The 20,339-nt window shown below is 44.4% G+C and overlaps 1 protein-coding gene across 2 annotated transcripts in view; it reads left to right on the forward strand.

Moving 5' to 3' along the window:
- Window positions 1–5,116: 5,116 nt before the first annotated feature.
- Window positions 5,117–20,339, forward strand: part of LOC132383381 (stromal membrane-associated protein 2-like) — a 63,754-nt gene continuing 48,531 nt past the window's right edge. For both annotated transcript variants that reach the window (XM_059954272.1, XM_059954271.1), the window contains exon 1: window positions 5,117–5,253. In XM_059954272.1, the coding sequence (XP_059810255.1) occupies window positions 5,142–5,253 (112 nt within the window). In that variant the 5' untranslated portion in view covers window positions 5,117–5,141. The remainder of the gene's footprint in view (window positions 5,254–20,339) is intronic.

A 20,339-nucleotide genomic window follows, 5' to 3' on the forward strand; every position in this document is an offset into this window, starting at 1 on the left:
ATCTTGATGATTGTAGTGATGACTTGCAACAGACTGAAAAGCTTGAGCATGCAGATATTAAGAAAGAGGATGTGCTGGAACCTTTGGAAAGCATCAAGTTGGATAAGTTGCCGGGACCAGATGAGATGTACTCCAGGCTACTGAGGGAGGCGAGGGAGGAGATTGCTGAGCCTCTGGCAATGATCTTTGCATCATCAATGGGGACGGGATAGGTTCCAGAGGATTGGAGGGTTGCGGATGTTGTTCCTTTATTCAAGAAAGGGAATAGAGATAGCCCAGGAAATTATAGACCAGTCTTACCTCAGTGGTTGGTAAGTTGATGGAGAAGATCCTGAGAGGTAGGATTTATGAACATTTGGAGAGGTTTAATATGATTTAGGAATAGTCAGCATGGCTTTGTCAAGGGCAGGTCATGCCTTATGAGTCCTATTGAATTTTTTGAGGATGTGACTAAACACATTGATGAAGGAAGAGCAGTAGATGTAATGTATATGGATTTCAGCAAGGCATTTGATAAGATACCCCATGCAAGACTTATTTAGAAAGCACGGATGCATGGGATCTAAGGGGACATTGCTTTGTGGATCCAGAACGGGCTTGCCCACAGAAGACAAAGAGTGGTTGTAGACGGGTCATAGTCTGCATGGAGGTCGGTGACCAGTGGTGTGCCTCAGGGACCCTTACTCTTCGTGATTTTTATAAATGACCTGGATGAGGAAGTGAAGGGATGGGTTAGTAAGTTTGCTGATGACACAAAGGTTGAAGGTGTTGTGGAGGGTTGTCAGAGGTTACAGCGAGACATTGATAGGATGCAAAACTGGGATGAGGTGTGGCAGATGGAGTTCAACCTAGATAAGTGTAAAGTAGTTCATTTTGGTAGGTCAAATATGATGGCAGAATATAGTATTAATGGTAAGACTCTTGGCAGTGTGGAGGATCAGAGGGATCTTGGGGTCCGAGTCCATAGCACGCTCAAAGCAGCTGTGCAGGTTGACTCTGTGGTTAAGAAGATGTACGGTGTATTGACCTTCATCAATCATGGAATTGAATTTAGGAGTCGAGAGGTAATGTTGCAGCTATATAGGAAACAGGTCAGACCCCACTTGGAGTACTGTGCTCAGTTCTGGTCGCCTCACTACAGGAAGGATGTGGAAGCCATAGAAAGGGTGTAGAGGAGATTTACAAGGATGTTGCCTGGATTGGGGAGCATGCCTTATGAGAATAGGTTGAGTGAACTCGCCTTTTCTCCTTGGAGCGAAGGAGGATGAGAGGTGACCTGATAGAGGTGTACAAAATGATGAGAGGCATTGATCATGTGGATAGTCAGAGGCTTTTTCCCCAGGGCTGAAATAGTTGCCACAGGTTTAAGGTGCTGGTGAGTAGGTACAGAGGAAATGTTAGGGGTAAGTTCTTTGCTCAGAGAGTGGTGAGTGTGTGAAATGGGCTGCCGGCTACAGTGGTGGAGGTGGATATGTAGTGTCTTTTAAGAGGCTTTTAGATAGGTACATGGAGCTCAGTAAAATAGAGGGCTATATGTAAGCCTGGTAATTTCTAAGGTAGGGACATGTTCGGCACAACTCTGTGGGCCGAGGGGCATGTATTGTGCTGTAGGTTTTCTATGATTCTAACTCCAGTTTAAACCCCACATGCTGCATTTACAAGCCTTCCGGCTAGGATATTAGTTCACCTCCTATTCAGGTGCAAACCGTCCCTTCTGTACATGTCCCACCTTCCTGGAAGAGAGCCCGATGATCCAAAAATCTTATGCTCTCCCTACTACACCAACCTCTTAGCCATGTATTAAAATGAATAATCATCTTAGTTCTTGCCTCACTAGCACATGGCATGGGTAGCAGTCCTGAGATCACAACCCTGGTGGTCCTGCCCTTTAACTTAGCACTTAACTCCTTGACCTCCCTGTGCAGAACCTCGTCACTCATCCAACCTATGTCAATGGTACCTACAAAGTACATGGACCATGACTTAAGGCTGTTCATCCTCCCACTTAAGAATGCTGAGGACACGACCTGAGATATCCCAGACCCTGGCACCCAGAAAGGCAACATACCATCTGGGAATCTCATTCTCACCCACAGAACCTTCTGTCTGTTCCCTTAATAAATACCCTATAACCATAGCATGTCTTTTCTCCCCCTTGCCCTTCTGAGTCACGGAGGCAGACTCGGTGCCAGAGACCCGACCATGGTAACTTTCCTCTGTTAGGTCACTCCCTCCACCCCCTAACAATATCCAAAGTGATATACCTGTTGTTGAGGGGGATGGCCACAGGGGTACTCTGCATTGGCTTCTTAACCCCTTTCCCCTTCCTGTCACCCGGTTTCACCCCTTCAGCCTCCCAAATGATCTGGAGTTCATCCAGTTCCAGCTCCAACATGGACTGTTAGAAGTTTTGACTGAGGCATGGTGCACACAAGCAGATCTTTCTTGAGAAGAGCGGGATGTGCCAGTAACCCCTTCACATAATTTTTTTTAACTAAGACTGTGATTGTTTAAATGGTGTACTCTGTATTGACAAGAAGTACAATTGCTTGTTTGTTATTAGTTTAGGCAGATTGTGTTTGTCGATTATTGTGACTGAGATGAAGAAAAGACCACATTTCATGAGTAATTAATGCAGGAGACCAAGTAATTGCAAAGGTTTCACGTATTTTTCCTTGCGACTATAAATGTAAGGGGTTTACTGAAATGATACTGAGAATGGATGGGCTGTCTTATGGCCTTAAATTCAGCTGTATTTTGAAGAGTAGAATACATTGATGTAATATTGATTCAGTGAAAGCCCAGAGAATATTTGCTCTTGTAAGATAATCTAGGACTGGGGAGGGGGGAGGGTCACTTTAAAAATAAGGGATTGCCCAGTTAAGGCAGAGATGTAGTAAAACATTTCTTTCCAATAGTTGTAAGTCTTTGCTCTGGGAGTGATGGAAGCAGAATCCACTGTCAATATTGCCTCGTTATTTCTGCTTTTGACACTATTTACTTTTGTAAATTGTAGTATTTTTTTATGTCTTTGCACTGTACTGCTGCCACAAAAGAACAAATTTCACATCGTCGGCCAATGGTATTAAGTCTGATTCTGATTCCCACTCCTCCCATTCCATTCTCTTTTCACCCACTGTTCGATCCTCCTTCAACCCGTCCTCCCCCTCACTCGCATCCCCTACCTCTATTGTTAATTCCTCACGTCCCTCACTCCCTCCCAATCTCCACCATCATCTCTTGCCCACTTCCCTGGCCCTATCTCCACACCATCTCTCCCCAATTTCCCCACTCCACCCCGACATATCCACTTAGCCCTGTAACACCAGCCCTCTCTTTCAAAATTCTCCATACCTCTTCCCACCTGCCACCCACCTCCCCCTACAACCCACCTGCCTGTCCCACCCCCCCAAATCTGCCCCAGCTCCCTACAACCCACCTGCACCCTTGCTCTCCACTTCTTTCCCTGACCTGCCTCCTCCCAATACTCACTCACCACCCACCCCTCCTTCTCTCCTTCCACCAGCTCTGCTCTACCCCCAATGTGGGAAGGGGGATGTTGGGGTGGGAAGGGGGATGTTGGGGTGGGGGGGGCACCTCTACCATACCCCACCCCATTTACCCCTCCCACATCTCTCCCCAACCTTCATCTTCTTCTGAGGTCTGATGGTGCACATGGCCACCTCCTGAAATGGCATGTGAGTCAGGATATCAAAATCAAATATATCAATTGCTATCAAATTCTTTAAAAAAGACCTGTATTCTTAAGGAACTGCACCATTTATTTAAAGCAATATTCTTATAATCCTTTCTGCAAAATATTGTTAATGTTAAATTTTATTATATTCTGTGATAACCTTAGGGTCAACCTCTCTTGATTATATCTTGAACACCTCACCAATACGTACTGTTCCTTGTTGATTACAATACTCACACCTCCCATTATTGTGCTTCTTCATTAAAAATTGTGTACTATTTAACTGTGTGCAAAACCTCAATCTTGATATTATCACCTCCTCCCTCCTGCTCTTTCACACATTCCCCGACCATAACGCTTCTTTCTGGATATTATAAAGATGCCTTCCTGTTCTCCCTTCATCCTATTGTTCTGTCCACATTTTAAAATTTTCACTTTTAATAATATTTTTCATTTCTCCTTTACTGTAATTTATGGGAATGCCCACATCTGCTGGTCCAGTCACCTCCTTTGCTAATTTATCCACTTGCTCATTTCCTCTAACAACAATGTGTACTGGGATCTACATTAAAACAGAGTCCCACCATTTTAAGTCTGATAAGGTTTGTATTATCTCACACATAATGTCTGGTTTTGCCTCTGAATGCAAGTCCTTTAGACCCGATTGTTGTTGTTCACTCAGACTATATTAGAACTCTCATAAGGTCTTGCTTCCTCCACCCACTGCAAAGTGAATCCAGTCCAGCTGTCATTTCAACTGTAAACACTGAGAAATCATTAATTATCCTCTCCTACTTCTGAATGTTAAAATCAGGCACTACCAATCCTACACCTAATCTACTATTTCCATTTTAGAACATGTATATATATTTGTAAATATCCATAATTATGATTAACATAAGATTCAACTAAACTGATTTAAAATTACTTCTCTATCTTTTTGTCTCCTTTTGAATAATTGAAGATCCACCTCTGGTGTTTCACACAGCCATGGAGACTCCCCAGGAAAAGGCAGTGTAGCACTCAGTGCCTTATTACTAATTCCTGTCCTTCTCGCTTTTCCTTCAATAGTCCATGCAAGACTTCGGCTCTTCTTTCTTTCCTATTCCCAGCATGGATCTAAAAGCTGTTTACTTGGATGATTTTCTCCATGCCCTTGTAGGTCTACCCAATATGTTAATGAAAAGTGTGTTCTGGGCTGCCTCTCCCAGCTGCATTGCCGCCACTGGTGTTGTCCGTCTTGGCCTACTGACGCTTGCCTTTGAATTACTGCATATCCAGTTTCCTGAGCAAAGTGTGATGCCAATCTGTACAGAATTTTTCCACAGTCCAGTATTTCCCACCCGCTTTCCAGCGCTCTCCCCCGTCATCACTCTCCCGCCCACTTGCCCCGCTTCCTCCGCCGGATGTGACGTCGACGGTTCCGGGCGGCAGACGGACGGTGATGGCGACCCGGGCGGAGCGGGACCGGGCGCACCGGCTGAATGAGCGGCACCAGGCGGCGCTCAGCGAACTATTGCAGGACAACAGGGAGTGTGCGGACTGCGGGAGCCGAGGTAAACCGGGAGTCCACGTCTCAGGCTGGGATATGGGATCTCCCGGTCACAGGAGTCGGGGGGGTGGGAGAGAAAGAGTCCCAGTGACAAGAATCAAAGGGGGGGGGGGAGAGTCCCAGTTACAGGAGTCCGGGGGGGGGAGAGTCCCAGTTACAGGAGTCCGGGGGGGGGGAGAGTCCCAGTTACAGGAGTCCGGGGGGGGAAGAGTCCCAGTTACTGGAGTCCGGGAGGGGGGGAGAGTCCCAGTTACAGGAGTCCGGGGGGGGGGAGAGTCCCAGTTACAGGAGTCCGGGGGGGGAAGAGTCCCAGTTACAGGAGTCCGGGGGGGGGGGGGAGAGTCCCAGTTACAGGAGTCCGGGGGGGGGGGGGGAGAGTCCCAGTTACAGGAGTCCGGGGGGGGGGGAGAGTCCCAGTTACAGGAGTCCGGGGGGGGGGGAGAGTCCCAGTTACAGGAGTCCGGGGGGGGGAGAGTCCCAGTTACAGGAGTCCGGGGGGGGAAGAGTCCCAGTTACTGGAGTCCGGGAGGGGGGGAGAGTCCCAGTTACAGGAGTCCGGGAGGGGGGGGGGGGAAGTCCCAGTTACAGGAGTCCGGGAGGGGGGGGGGAGTCCCAGTTACAGGAGTCCGGGAGGGGGGGGGGGAGTCCCAGTTACAGGAGTCCGGGAGGGGGGGGGGGGGGAGTCCCAGTGACAAGAATCAAAGGGGGGGGGAGAGTCCCAGTTACAGGAGTCCGGGGGGGGGGGGGAGAGTCCCAGTTACAGGAGTCCGGGGGGGGAAGAGTCCCAGTTACTGGAGTCCCGGGGGGGAAGAGTCCCAGTTACAGGAGTCCGGGGGGGGAAGAGTCCCAGTTACTGGAGTCCCGGGGGGGAAGAGTCCCAGTTACAGGAGTCCGGGAGGGGGGGAGAGTCCCAGTTACAGGAGTCCGGGAGGGGGGGGGGAGTCCCAGTGACAAGAATCAAAGGGGGGGGGGAAGAGTCCCAGTTACAGGAGTCCGGGGGGGGGGGGGGGTGGAGGGAAGAGTCCCAGTGAAAGGAGTCAAAGGTTGGGAGGGGAGGAGAGAGGCTCCCGGTGACAGGATCAAGGATGGGGGGAGAGAGGCTCCCAGCAGCAGGAGTCAAGGTCGGGGGGGGGGGGGGTAGAGAGACTCAGTGACAGGAGTCAAGTGATGGTTTTGGAGAATGGAGTCATGGGTAGCCTATAGCCCTCCTGATTATTGTGAATGGTGCACCCATAAGTGGACCTGGTGATGGACCGTGGTGTAAGTCCAGTTCACATTAAGTTTGGAGAACTTGGGGAAGAAACTGACAATGCTGGAATTTGGAGGAAAAGAAACAAACTGCTGGAGGAGCTCAGTGAGTCATGCATCAGCCCTGATACATCCGCTCATGCTGCCTGACCTGCTGAGTTCCTCCAGTAGTTTGCTGTGGGGAGCAGGGGGCCGGGTGACAGTTTTGGTTTTGGGGAGACTGGCATTGTGTTAGTCTGGTTCAGTTGGTGATGTGGGAGATGGTATGGTATGGCATGGAATTATGTTTTCTTCTACTCCTCCTGTAAGCACATTTTATGGAATATTTTTGTCTTGTCTCCACTTGTGGTTAAGAGCAGGCAGTTCCTGATTCTGCAGGTTTCCTGACTTTTGAAATGATGAACTCAGTAATGTTTGAGTTCCAGATGTACATTATGGATGGTGTTGATATGTGAGTTGAGTATTTTGGAATCCTCTACCCTGTGTGTTATTGTCTTGGGCCAGGGCTGCCTGTCCAGTTTCATCAACAGTGCAGACATGTTGCGCATGTTCTTGAATGCAGTTTGGGTGGCGTTGAAATGCTGTTACGCCAGTGTTGTACTTTTTACTCACACAACAAATCCAGTCAAGATATTTGTAGCAGCAAGCCAGTGAGATTACCGGAGGAGTTATTTAGCAATTAATTTTGTCAAGGTTAAGTCCATTGTTATCCTCCCTTGGGTTTCTGAAAGTTCTATTTCCAATAAAAAAAAGCTTATTCAGAGAATCTTGTTGAGAATACATTTGGTGTAGTTGAAGCCCACCAGATTCTACAGATTTGGAATTCAGGTGGCCTGCACCAGCTAGATTTGTACAGCAGAGCCTTGCTCTCTTTTTAGTCTAAAATAGTGATTTCCTTTTTAATGTGGTTTGCACACATCCTGCATCTGGCAACCATCTGAGAGATGCACCAGTAAAGCAATGGGTGAGGTCTTTTCTGCCTGTTTTGATGCAGGGCTTCAACCTGAAACATTGACAGTTCCACCATCGGATTGTTTGCTATTCCAGGTTCCTGTCTGTGACTCTGTGTCTCACTCTTTTCTTACCCCCCCCCCCCACCCCCAACTCCCTCTTGCTGTCTGTCTGTCTGTCTGTCTAGGCACTTTGTAGCATTTGGGACACAACATTGAATTTAACAATTTCAGATCATCAGTCTTACTGGCTAGTTGTGATGAAAGGTCATTACTCTGTTGTTAACTCTGTCTATCACAATGCATCGATGTTGCTTAAAATGCTGCATATGCTGACTATTCTCTTTTATTAAACCACAGTGTTTTGTATTGCAGAATAGCAGCATTATTTTCGCTTCCTCGGTCATTCATTTACTATTTACATCATCCAGAACAGTTGTAATTCACAAGTTTTCACTATCGTCTCTCAGCTGGCACTACCACCCAGCACTTCAGTTTTCCTGCTCTTCATCCATTTCACAGATGGTTCCATTGTTTTTCTCACTCTTATCACTTCCATGTAATTTTAAATCTTTTTGAGTTCCTACTTCTACAATTCTTATGCCTAACCTGCTGAATGCTTTAGTATTTTCTGCTGTTATTTCAGATTTCTGGTAAGCATTAAGATTTCTGGGGAGATTTTTAAAAGTGAGGTGCAACTCCCAGCTGCTTTTATTTTCATTTGTGGGCATTACAGGTATTTATAATCTTTATTTCATGCAGTGCTACATTTGGTTCACTGTTGATAACGAATAATCCTGACTGGAGTGTGACTTGGCAGAGATGGACTGCCAGTGTACCTGCTAACACGTCCTTTCAAGGTGGTGGCATTGTAGATTTGAAAAGTGCGTGAAATACCATTCTGATTATAATGTGTACTTTGCCACTCTGTGCTTAAAGTGAAAAGTGAAGGCAAAAAAGAAGGCAATAAATGACCGTATTTTGCATTGTTTTCACTGAAATGATGCTTTTCTCAAAAGAGTATAAACCAATACTGTCATGAAATCTGACAAAGGTTCTTGGCCCAAAACATCAGCTTTTTATTCCCTTCCATTGATGCTGCCTGGTCAGCTGAGATTCTCCATGTTTTGTGTGTGTTACTCAGGAATCTCATGGCCTACTAAGCCAATCAGTTGTTTGCTGTTCACCAGCTCTGAAAAGGTGCTGTTTTGTTTCTCTGTTGTGAGGTGATACACCTCAGATGCCAGAATGGAGAAGACCAACCTGCAGGTTTATCTTTATTCCTGAATCTGCTGGTAAGAGATATGGTTATCAGGAGAAGATTGCAGCACTGTCATCCATGGTTAATGTGTCGGGTTTGTGTCTGGACCTGTATGTAATGAATTCCTATTGGCTGCCAGAAGCTGTTGAGCTCTGTGGAACTTCATCATACATGAAGACCAAAGAGAAAGAAACAGAATTAAAAACTCACTGGGAGAGTGATAACTGGCAGGGTAATTAATAACTGTAAACTTGGCATCTTTCGTAAGATAAGTGCAATGCCTTTAATCGGGAGGTTTGCTGATCTAGTATTCGTAGTATCCACCAATCATTAAGTGCGTCTCCGAACCTCAGTGTCGAAATGCTTTCTCAATCCTAAAGTTACATACTCATGTTGAAGCTGTGTGAATGTGCAAAACAGAATACACAGAACTATATGATACGTAGAATCTTGGAAAGACTGGAATAGAAGCCTGCATACCCTTACAATATCCTTTTGTATTTCCTAATAAAGAAATACAGAGCCAGAATTCTTTCACCCACTCCCCTCACTTTTCGATGCAATGGTAGTGCAGTTCATAAGGCTATTATCTCACAGTCTGTTGTCTTGGGTTTAATCCTGACATTCAGTGCTGCCTTTGTGGAAATTGTTAAGTTCAGTTGCTTGAATTCTCCCATGTCCCAAAGGTTTGCCACTGCAAATTGCCCATAATTTGCAGGTAAGAATTGAGGGGGAGTATGGGAAAGTTGCTGGAACTTAACGAAAAGTTAAGTTGGTGGGACTGTGGGCCGGTTGCAGGCTGATATGGAGAAGGATATAGGGCTGTTGAGGGGTAGAGCCTGGGTTTCTAAAGTGTTAGGTAATTGGATTAGTGTAAATAAGTGCTTGTTTGTGGAGGCAGACAAAGGAGTTGGTGGTTGATTAGTCTGTTTCCATGCACTGTAATTCCATGAAATAATTTCTTGCTTTCTCTCCGTGTCCGTTCTCTGTGGTCTGCATGCAAACAGCTTATCATTGTATAGTCCAAAACATCCCAGTCTGCAGTGAATTTAAAAATTACTTTTGGGAAATGCTAAAATAAAACACAAATTAGAAATATTGAGATGAAATTCTTAAATAAAGTGGGGAAAAATCACAAACACAAGAAAATCTGCTGATGCTGGAAATCCGAGCAACACACAGTGTAACTACTTGTGTAACATTGACTTCTCTAACTTCTGTTAATGCCCTCCTCCCCTTCTTACCCCATCCCTGACATATTTAGTTGTTTGCCTGTTCTCCATCTCCCTCTGGTGCTCTTCTCCCTTCCCCCTTTCTTTCTCCCAAGGCCTCCCGTCCCATGATCCTTTCCCTTCTCCAGCTCCGTATCACTTTTGCCAATCACCTTTCCAGCTCTTAGCTTCATCCCACCCCCTCTGGTCTTCTCCTATCATTTCACATTTCCCCCTCTCCCCACTACTTTCAAATCTCTTACAATCTTTCCTTTCAGTTAGTCCTGATGAAGGGTCTTGGCCCAAAACATCAACAGTGCTTCTCCTTTTAGATGCTGCCTGGCCTGCTGTGTTCCACCAACGTTTTGTGTGTGTTGCTTGAATTTCCAGCATCTGCAGATTTCTTCGTGTAACTACTTGTGTTCAGCTGTTTTCTTGTCCCAATCATTGGGCTTTAGGTATGGCCTCTTGATCTTGAGACATGATATGCAAAATGGGAATATATTTTAAACATAAGAAGTTGTGCAGATGCTGGAAATCCAAAGCAACGTGCAGCTTGACCTGCTGAGTTACTTCGGCATTTTGTGCTTTTGCATGGGAATAAGTTTGGTGCTTTTTGTGCTGAAAGGTGACAAAAGTTTGAAAACCAATCACAGTCTTGAATAGACTGAAGACTTGGTAAATTGGTTTATTATTCTGAATAAGCTCTTCTCTGGTTTTCAGCTGTGTATCGGTTATGTATTACTTATACCCAGCTGGGAGCCCACGAAGAGTTATCTGTCATGTACTCGGGGAAAGCACTAGATTCTTTTCGGTTTATTATTGTCACATGTACTGAAGCACGGTGTAAAACTTGTTCTTGCGTGTCTTTCACACAGATCAGTTCGTTACAGCAGTGCACAAAGGAAAGCAATAGAATGCAGAATAACATGTTGCAGTTACCGAGAAAATGCACTGCAAGTAGACAGTAAGGTGCAAGGTAGACTGGGAGGCTAAGAGTCCGTTTGATCATACGTGAGAACCATTCAGTAGTCTTCTACAACAGTGTAGAAGCTGTCCCTGAGCCTAGTGGTATGTGTTTTCTGCCTTTTATATCTTGTGCCTGATGGGAGGGGGTAGAAGAAAGAATGTCTGTGGTCTTTGATTATGTTGGCTGCTTTATAAGGGCAAAAAAAAATGTGTTGTCGAAGTCCGTTGGTATCTCCTGATGTGCTGGGTTGTGTCCACAACTCTGACGTTTCTTGCAGTCACAGGCAGATCAGAAGCCACATTAAGCTGTGATGCATCTGGATATAATGGTTTCTGTGGTACATCATTAAAAACTGGTGAGGGTTGAAGAAGACATGCCAAATTTCTTTAGCCTTCTGAGGAAGTAGACCCTTTCTTGCCTGTGACATCTGTGTAGTTGGATTAGTGACTGTCTTGACCTCAGCACTGTTGATGTCAACAGGAGTGTGTACACCATCTCCTCTTCCTGAAGTCAGTGACCACCTCTTTTGTTTTGCTGACATAGAGGGAAAGGTTGCTGTCATGACACCATGTCACTAGGGATGGAATCTCATCTTAATACCACCACACCTACCTGCAGACTGACTTATTGTTATTTGAGATATGGTAGTATCATCTGCAAACTTTTAGATGGAGCAAGAGCAGAATCTGGCCACAGAGTTGAGTGTACAGGGAGTAGAGTAGGGGGGCTGAGAATATAGCCTCGTCCAGTGTTGAGTATAATCATGGTTGGGGGGGAGGGGTTTGCTCTTTCTCCTTGCTAATTGTGGTCTGTTGCTCGGGAGGTTGAAGTTCGTTGCATAGTTCTTTCTGGACTTCCCTCATGATATTTGCTTGCCTTTCTCTTTCAACTGACCCATGTCCAGTCACCACCATTATCTTACCAAATTCCATCAAAATGAGCTTTCAAACCTGGGCTTGTGCTGGCTGTTCTCCAGATGTTATCTGGGTTTATCTGACGTTGTCAGACGTTATCAGTGAACAGAATCTGCTTCTCTCAGCTTCATTGAAATTTTAAATGTGATTTTTAATCTTTTACAATTTTGGGAATTTTGCTAGTGCTTTGAGGTATTGAATTCCACAAAGTCGACTTTTCAGCAGAAGGTGACCATTGTTGATACCTGAATGATATGATTTCATCCTCTCTCCCCCCTCCCCCCCTCCCGTCAGTAGTCAAGTCAACCTTTTGGTCTTGAGTGGTAGTTAACTTAACAATGTTCTAGTTTCTGATTAAATGCCTTGCTGTAGCCCCGATTACTCTTGGGATTTAAAGGCTAAGTTGGGTGATTGCCAGCTTCCCTTTTTGGTTTCCTGTTAATATAAATAAACTCTTCAATAGTCATAGCTCTGATGTAATTTTGTATGCTTTAGCATGAGCACAAGTTGCACAATTTTCCTTCAGTTCAAAGAAACAGGATGTTTTTAAAATTTCCTGTCTTTTAAAGCATAAGTTTTTGCACCTGCGTTGTTGACTTTGTCTCAGACAATGTTCTCTGTTCTCAGCTGGATTGTTGCAGATTTGTTTGCATACTGCATCTAGCTTATTATAATATACAGTGTAACTGCATTTTTGCACTGCTTTCAAGATCCCCAAAAGTACATTGAATTAATTTTGACGTGTGTCACTTTTAATAATGCACTTTGAAGCTGTCTTTACCTTTCATTTTCTTCATATAGAACTCTAAACCAAGACTTCCTTTGCCTTCTTGATGCAAGAGTTCACAATGTGCTCTGTCAACATAAGATGGTGAAATTAATTCTATAAACTGTAGTGCATGCAGATCTTTTTTCTATTGCAAAAGATTTTCTGACATGATAGTGATAGTACGCTACTAGTGCTGTATCGATATCAGATGTATTCTTATCTCCATCTCTACAGGATCTTCAGACTGGTAAGTTTATGCAACACATACATGGTTAGTCACCTGTTTCATCATTTTAAAGCAGTTAAGGATATTTTCTTCAACATTATTCTGGCTGCTTTTTCATCACTTGAATGGTTGAGGTACCCCTGAGGGTCAATTGCTGGAAGTGTATATTTCATCTAGAAAAAATGTTTCCCATTAACTATCATTTGCCTCTACTTCATTCCACACTCCATCCCTATCTTGTATCAAATGGAGATCCAGGAAATACAAGAAACCTCTTGCAACATTGCATAAGCAATTACAACTATAAAGATGATGAGAGGCATTGATCGTGTGGATAGTCAGAGGCTTTTTCCCAGGGCTGAAATGGCTAGCACGAGAGGGCACAGCTTTAAGGTGCTTGGAAGTAAGTTTTTTACGTAGAGAGTGGTGAGTGTGTAGAATGGGGTGGTGGTGGTGGAGACAGATACGATAGGGTCTTTTAAGAGACTCCTGGACAGGTACATGGAGCTCAGAAAAATAGAGGGCTATTTTTTCCATTTTTAAGGTAATTACTAAAGTAAGGGCATGTTCAGCACAGATTTGTGGGCCAAAGAGCCTGTAGGTTTTTTTATGTTTCTATAACTGCAACAAGTCCACATTTCACCTATATAGGAAAAGCACAGGTTTGCAATCCCTCTGTGACTATTGGAAGTGCTGCTTCTCAAATTCTGTTTGAACTTCTAGCCCATCCTTCTGCTGTGTGCAAGATCAAAGTATTTGTATATCACCATATACAATGGATTCCGGTTAATGGGGACACATTGGGACCAGTACATTTTGGCCCAATTAAGTGGCTGCCCCATTTTTTTAAAAAGTCTGCCCTGAGCCTTGTGGGCTCATCAGGCTAGTGCTTATGCCGGTTTCCGTGGCGTGAAGCGAATGAGAGTACAAGATTTCCCCTCCCCTCCCCCCCCCCCCCCCCTGGATAGGATGACGAGGTTAACCTCCAGCATTTTGCTGGTACCCATTTTCAGCTGGGTGGACTGAAGCAATCAGAATCAGAATCAGACTTTAATCGCCAAGTACCTGTGCACATACAAGGAATTTACTTCCGGCAGATGTTGTCTCTCTGCTCATAACAATAATAATGATAAATATAAATGAAAATATAGATTATACATACAAGTAGTGCAATCCAAGTAATAGTTAGCCGACAGTTAACCGGCAGTTAACTGTTCAGCAAAGTGACCGCAGTAGGGAAAAAACTTCTCAAGTGCCTATTAGTCTTAGTCTGGAGGGATCTGAAGCGCCTACCAGACGGAAGCAGTTCAAACAGTCTGTGCGCAGGATGGAAGGAGTCCTTTATGATGTTCCCCGCCCTCTTCTTCAACCTGGAAGAGTACAGGTCCACAATAGAGGGCAGGGAGGCTCCAATGATGCGCTCGGCAGTCCTCACTGTGCGCTGTAGCCTGGTTCTATCCTGCTTGGTGGTGGCTCCAAACCACACAGTGATGGAGGTATACAGGACAGACTCAATGACTGCAGTGTAGAACTGCAGCAGCAATTCCTGAGGCAGACCATATTTCCTCAAGAGCCGCAGGAAGTACATCCGCTGCTGGGCCTTCTTCAGGATGGAGCTGATGTTCTGCTCCCACTTCAGATCCTGAGAGATGGTGGTTCCCAGGAACCTGAAGTTCTCCACGGTGGAGACAGGGCTGTCGAGGACTGTGAGGGGGGACATAACTGGGGGATGTCTCCTGAAATCCCCTATCATCTCCTTTGTCTTGAGCGTGTTCAGCTCCAGATTGTTCCGACTGCACCAGAGCGCCAGTTGGTCCATCTGCTGTCTATATGCAGACTCATCACTGTTCTGGATGAGTCCGATGACGGTGGTGTTGTCTGCAAACTTCAAAAGCTTCACATAGGGGTTGGAGGAGGTGCAGTAATTGGTGTAAAGGGAGAACAACAGTGGAGAGAGGACACACCCCTGGGGGTGTTGGTGATTCGAGTATCCGAGGTGACCTGTCCCATCCTTACCTGCTGACTTCTGTTGGTCAGGAAGCTGTAAATCCAATCGCAGAGGTCAGGTGGCACAGTGAGGTGAGACAATTTGGAGCAGAGGGTATGAGGGACAATGGTGTTAAACGCCGAACTGAAATCCACAAACAGCATCCGAGCATAGGTCCCAGGACGATCCAGATGTTGCAGGATATAGTGCAGTCCCAGGTTGACTGCATCGTCTACTGACCTATTTGCCCGGTAGGCAAACTGCAGGGGATCCAGCAGGCTGCTGGTGAGGGTCTTCAGGTGGTTCAACACCAAGCGTTCAAAGGATTTCATGACCACAGATGTCAATGCGACAGGTCTGTAGTCATTCAGTCCTGTGATGGTGGATTTCGTGGGTAGAACGCTTGAAGCAAGTCGGGACCTCACTCAGCTCCAGAGATCTATCAAAGAGATGGGAGCCAGCTGATCAGCACAGGCTCGTAGACAGGAGGGGGAGACCCCATCTGGGCCTGGAGATTTTCAGGTCTGAAGTCGCTGGAACAGTCGACATACTTCTCCTTCGCTGATTCTCTGTGATCTAGGGGGGCTGGGCAGAGATGGTGGGGAGGTGATTGCAGTGATTGGGGGATGAGTGCCAGTGAGTGATGGTCGAGGGAAGGCAGGAAGAGAGACCGAAGAGGGGGGAGGGACAGGTGTAAGATGGACCCTCTCAAATCTACAGTAAAAGGTATTAAGGTCGTCAGCCAAAGCTTTGTTAACCTCAGCAGGGGGGGCAGTGCGTCTCCTGTAGCCAGTGACCTCCTGCAGGCCTTTCCACACCGACAATGAGTCATTAGCTGAGAAATTATTCCTCAACTTTTCGGAGTAGAGCCATTTGGCCACTCTGATTTCTCTGGTCAGTGCATTTCTGGCCAGCCTGTACAGGCCCCTATTCCCACTCCTGTGGGCGTCCTCCTTAGCTTGGCGAAGATGTCTGAGTTTGGGGGTAAACCATGGCTTATTGTTGGCGAAGGTCCGGAAAGTTTTTGTGGGTACACATGCATCCTCACAAAAACTGATGTAGGATGTCACAGTGTCTGTCAGTTCATGTATATTGGTGGCTGCAGCTTCAAAGACACCCCAGTCAGTGGTGTCAAAACAGTCCTGAAGTTGCTGTTTCACCTCACTTCTTCACTGTCCTCACCACAGGCTTAGCAGATTTAAGTCTCTGCCTATAGACTGGGATGAGGTAGATCAGATCTAAGTCTCTGCCTATAGACTGGGATGAGGTAGATCAGACAGTGGTCAGAGAGTCCTAAGGCTGCATGGGGAATAGAACGGTAAGCATTATTTAGGGTAGTATAACAGTGGTCCAGAGTGTTACTATCCCTGGTGGGGCAGTTAACATGTTGTCTGTATTTCGGGAGTTCGTGATTCAGTTTAGCTCTGTTGAAATCTCCTAGGACGATCAACAGCGAATCTGTGTGTTCCCGTTCTAAACGCATAATATGATCAGCCAGCCGCCGTACGGCCTCGCTCACGTTGGCCTGAGGTGGAACATAAACACCGACAAGGATAAATGAGGAAAACTCTCGCGGTGAATAGAAAGGCTTACAGTTCAGAACGAGAAACTCCAGGTTCGGGTCGCAGTGTCTGTGAAGAACCCTAACGTCAGTGCACCAGCCTTCATGGATGTAAAAACAGATTCCACCACCCCTTGATTTCCCCGATAACTCCGTGACGCGGAGTTATGACAATGTGTGGTTAAGTGCCTTGCTTAAGGACGCAACACGCTGCCTCGGCTGGGGCTCAAACTCAAGACCTTCAGATCGTTAGTCCAATGCCTTAACCACTTGGCCACGCATCACGCTTAATGGAAATAGTTGAGGTATCAAAACACAAACTGAGTAAGAAATTATGTATTTAAATGAAATGCAGAACAAATTAGAACACTACCAATACTCTACATTACTATTAAACAGTATTAATTCCTAACAGTTATTGATAGAGGAATTATATGGTGGTGTGTTCTTTTGACTGTAAATGAACAAAATCAGCACAGACACAGTGCAAATAATGGGTTGCACCATCATATCCTTTTGACATTTGCATCCTCCAAATCTTCTTTTTCATTGTAACATTCAAGATGATTGTCAACACATCCAAGTTCTTCATAGTTCCTAATTTGCTTAGTAGTGAAATCATTTCATTTTCACTCCCAGCTGTTTTTCACATCTCCAAGCTTGAATGCTTGAAACCACAATGAGCACAATTGTTCCAAATTGTCTTATGATTATTTCCTGACAAATATCAGTGACAAAGATCATTGCTTTTTGAACACAAGCACACGCAACTGACACTATTTAAAAACTGTTTAAAAACCAATATACAAAAGAAGGGAAATATTACAAAGTAAAAAAATACAGGAACAAGAGTTGTAGAGTCTTTGAAAGTGAGTCTGTAGGTTATTGAGTCAGTTCAGGAGCCTGATGGTTGTGGAGTAATTGGCCATCCACTGGTTCTGACAGTGATTTATATGGGGGTTTATAGGTCCCTGGAAAGAAAGCATAGGGTGTCCTCTGGTTTGCTGGAGATCTTTCAGAGCATTGGGTACTTCAGGGCTGTAATTCATCCTGGACTAGGATCTTAGCGTTTTAATTTGACTGACTAGTCGATTTTGAATGTTTTTGAATAGTATGATAGGCTTGAGAAGCCGTGTGGCTAATCTCGCTCCTATTTTCTTGTGTTTTCCTGTTCAGAAACATTCCATATTTTTCAAGCTGCTTATCATTTTTTTCATGTGTTAGAATTATTAATCCTAAATGTATCCATTCTATTTTGTATTAAGGATGCCAGCCTCACCTTGTGCCAACAGTGACATAACGAGCAGCCAGTCATTTGTCCAATTTTCCTTCAAATGCTCCTATCCATGCATTTGTGACTTCTCAGATTGAATTTATGATACATTTGCATTTTTCCAAGATAATGTTATCTATCTTTCTTTCTACACCATGATCTATGTTTACATTGCTTCCACCTAGCTCGATTACATGTGTCTTTCTCAATGTTTGTAAATTGTGCTAAAGGCACTAACATTCTTACGTCACCCACATGGGCCAGTTCTCAGTGCTCTTACTAAATCTTTGCTTGGTCTCTTGTTTGTTAAGAAAAAGTGTAAACATTCAACTGTGCTTCAAATTCTCTTTGTCCTTTAATCATTTGCTTTTATTTTCTGCTCATCATTGAAATGTTACTAGTGGTACTTCTAGAGGAAGTATGATTAGCTGTGCTCTCTTTGGGAATTATTATGATATAGCAATGTTCCCCACTGTTGTTATCTAGGTTCCTCTGACAATTCCTTTGTATGACAAAAGATATTTAAATCATCCTTAGGGACAGGTGAGATGCCAGAGGATTGAAGGATAGCTAATGTTGTTCCACTGTTTAAGAAATTCTCTAACAAATAAACTAGGAAGTTATAGGCCAGTGAGTCTGACGTAGTGAGAAAGTTATGGAAAGTATTCTAAAAAGAATCAGGTGTATAAGTATTTGGATAGACATGGCCAGATTAGGCATAGTCAGCATGGCTTTGTGTGTGGTTGGTTGTGTCTAACCAATCTTGTAGAGTTTTTTTCGAGGAAATTATCAAGAAAGTTGATGAAGGCAAGACAGTGGGTGTTGTCTGCATGGAAATTAGCAAAGCATTTGACAAGGTCCCACATAGAGGGCTGGTCACTCGGCATTCAGGATGAGGTACTAAATTGGACTAGACATCAGCTTTGCAGATGACACCAAGGTTGGGGGTTTAGTGGACAGCAAGGAAAAATATCAGAGCTTGTAGTAGGATCTGGACCAGCTGGAAAATGGGCTAAAAAATGCCAGATGGAATTTAGTGCAGACAAGTGTGAGGTGTTACACTTTGGCAGGACAATCCAGGGTAGGTCTTACACAGTGAACAGTAGGGCACTGAGGAGTGCTGTGGAATAAATGGATCAGGGAATACATTGGAAATAGTGGCACATGTAGATAGGGTTGTAAGGAAAGCTTTTGGCACATTGGCCTTTATAGATCAATGTATTGAGTACAGGAGATGGGGTGTTGTATAAGAGGCCTAATTTGGAGTATTGTGTGCAGTTTTGGACAGCTACCTACAGAAAAGATGTAAATAATGTTGAATGGTAAGTGCAAGCAGGCATTTTCCACTGAGGTTGGATGGGACTACAATTAGAGGTCATGGGTTAAGGGTGAAAGGTGAAAAGTTTAATGAGAACATGAGGTGAAACTTCTTTACCTAGAGGGTTGTGGAAGTGTGGAATGAGCTGCCAGCGCAATGTTTACATAGGTACATGGGTGGTAGGGGTATGGAGGGCAATGGTCCTGGTGCAGGTTGATGGAAGTAGGCAGTTTAAATGTTTTGGCACGGACTAGGTGGGCTGAAGGGCCTGTTTCTGGGCTGTACTTTTCTGTGACTGTACAACAGGTGCTTATTCTGAGGAAAAATTACTAAATATGCTGGAAATCTCAAGTAAGTCCAAAAAATGCTGAAACTGTTTATCAGGCAGAATCTGCAGAGTGAGCGAAAGCAGATGAGGGTTTAGAAATGGCATTGATCAAAAACATAATTCTTTCTTTTGATGCAGGTGTCATCTGATCCATTTCTAGAACTTTCTGTTTTGTTTTCACTTGTTTTAAGCTATGTTATGAAAATATATAAAACCCTCATTTTGTCATTGACTTGTTTGGCCAAGGCATGTAGTTTGTGCAGTAACTGGCCAGTTCACAAAGATTGTGTTGTTGAAGGATTTAAGTAACAAATTTATATTTGAGGATTATCATTATTCACTGTTCACTTGACTATTTTTCTGTGGAAACAGTTCCCTTCACATTATTGATTATTTTGTGATTGTGGGAGATTTTAATTTTCCACACGTAGACTGGGAAGCCCATTCTGTAAAAGAGCTGGATGGTTTGGAGTTTGTAAAATGTGTGCAGGATTGTTTTTTGCAACAATACATAGAGGTACCAACTAAAGAAGGGGCAGTGTTTACATAGAGGTACCAACTAGAGAAGGGGCAGTGTTGGTTCTCCTGTTAGGGAATGAGATAGGTCAGGTGACGGATGTATGTGTTGGGGAGCACTTCGGGTCCAGTGATCACAATACCATTAGTTTCAATATAATTGTGGAGAAGGATAGGACTGGACCCAGGGTTGAGATTTTTGATTGGAGAAAGGCTAACTTTGAGGAGATGTGAAAGGATTTAGAAGGAGTGGATTGGGACAATTTGTTTTATGGGAAGGATGTAATAGAGAAATGGAGGTCATTTAAAGGTGAAATTTTGAGGGTACAGAATCTTTATGTTCCTGTTAGGTTGAAAGGAAAGGTTAAAAGTTTAAGAGCGCCATGGTTTTCAAGGGATATTGGAAACTTGGTTCAGAAAAAGAAGATCTATAATAAATATAGGCAGCATGGAGTAAATGAGGTGTTCAAGGAATATAAAGAATGTAAAAAGAATCTTAAGAAAGAAATGAGAAAAGCTAAAAGAAAATACAAGGTTGCTTTGGCAAGTAAGGTGAAA

The sequence above is a fragment of the Hypanus sabinus genome, chromosome 30 (assembly GCF_030144855.1).
Source record: "Hypanus sabinus isolate sHypSab1 chromosome 30, sHypSab1.hap1, whole genome shotgun sequence".
NCBI classification, from domain to species: domain Eukaryota; kingdom Metazoa; phylum Chordata; class Chondrichthyes; order Myliobatiformes; family Dasyatidae; genus Hypanus; species Hypanus sabinus.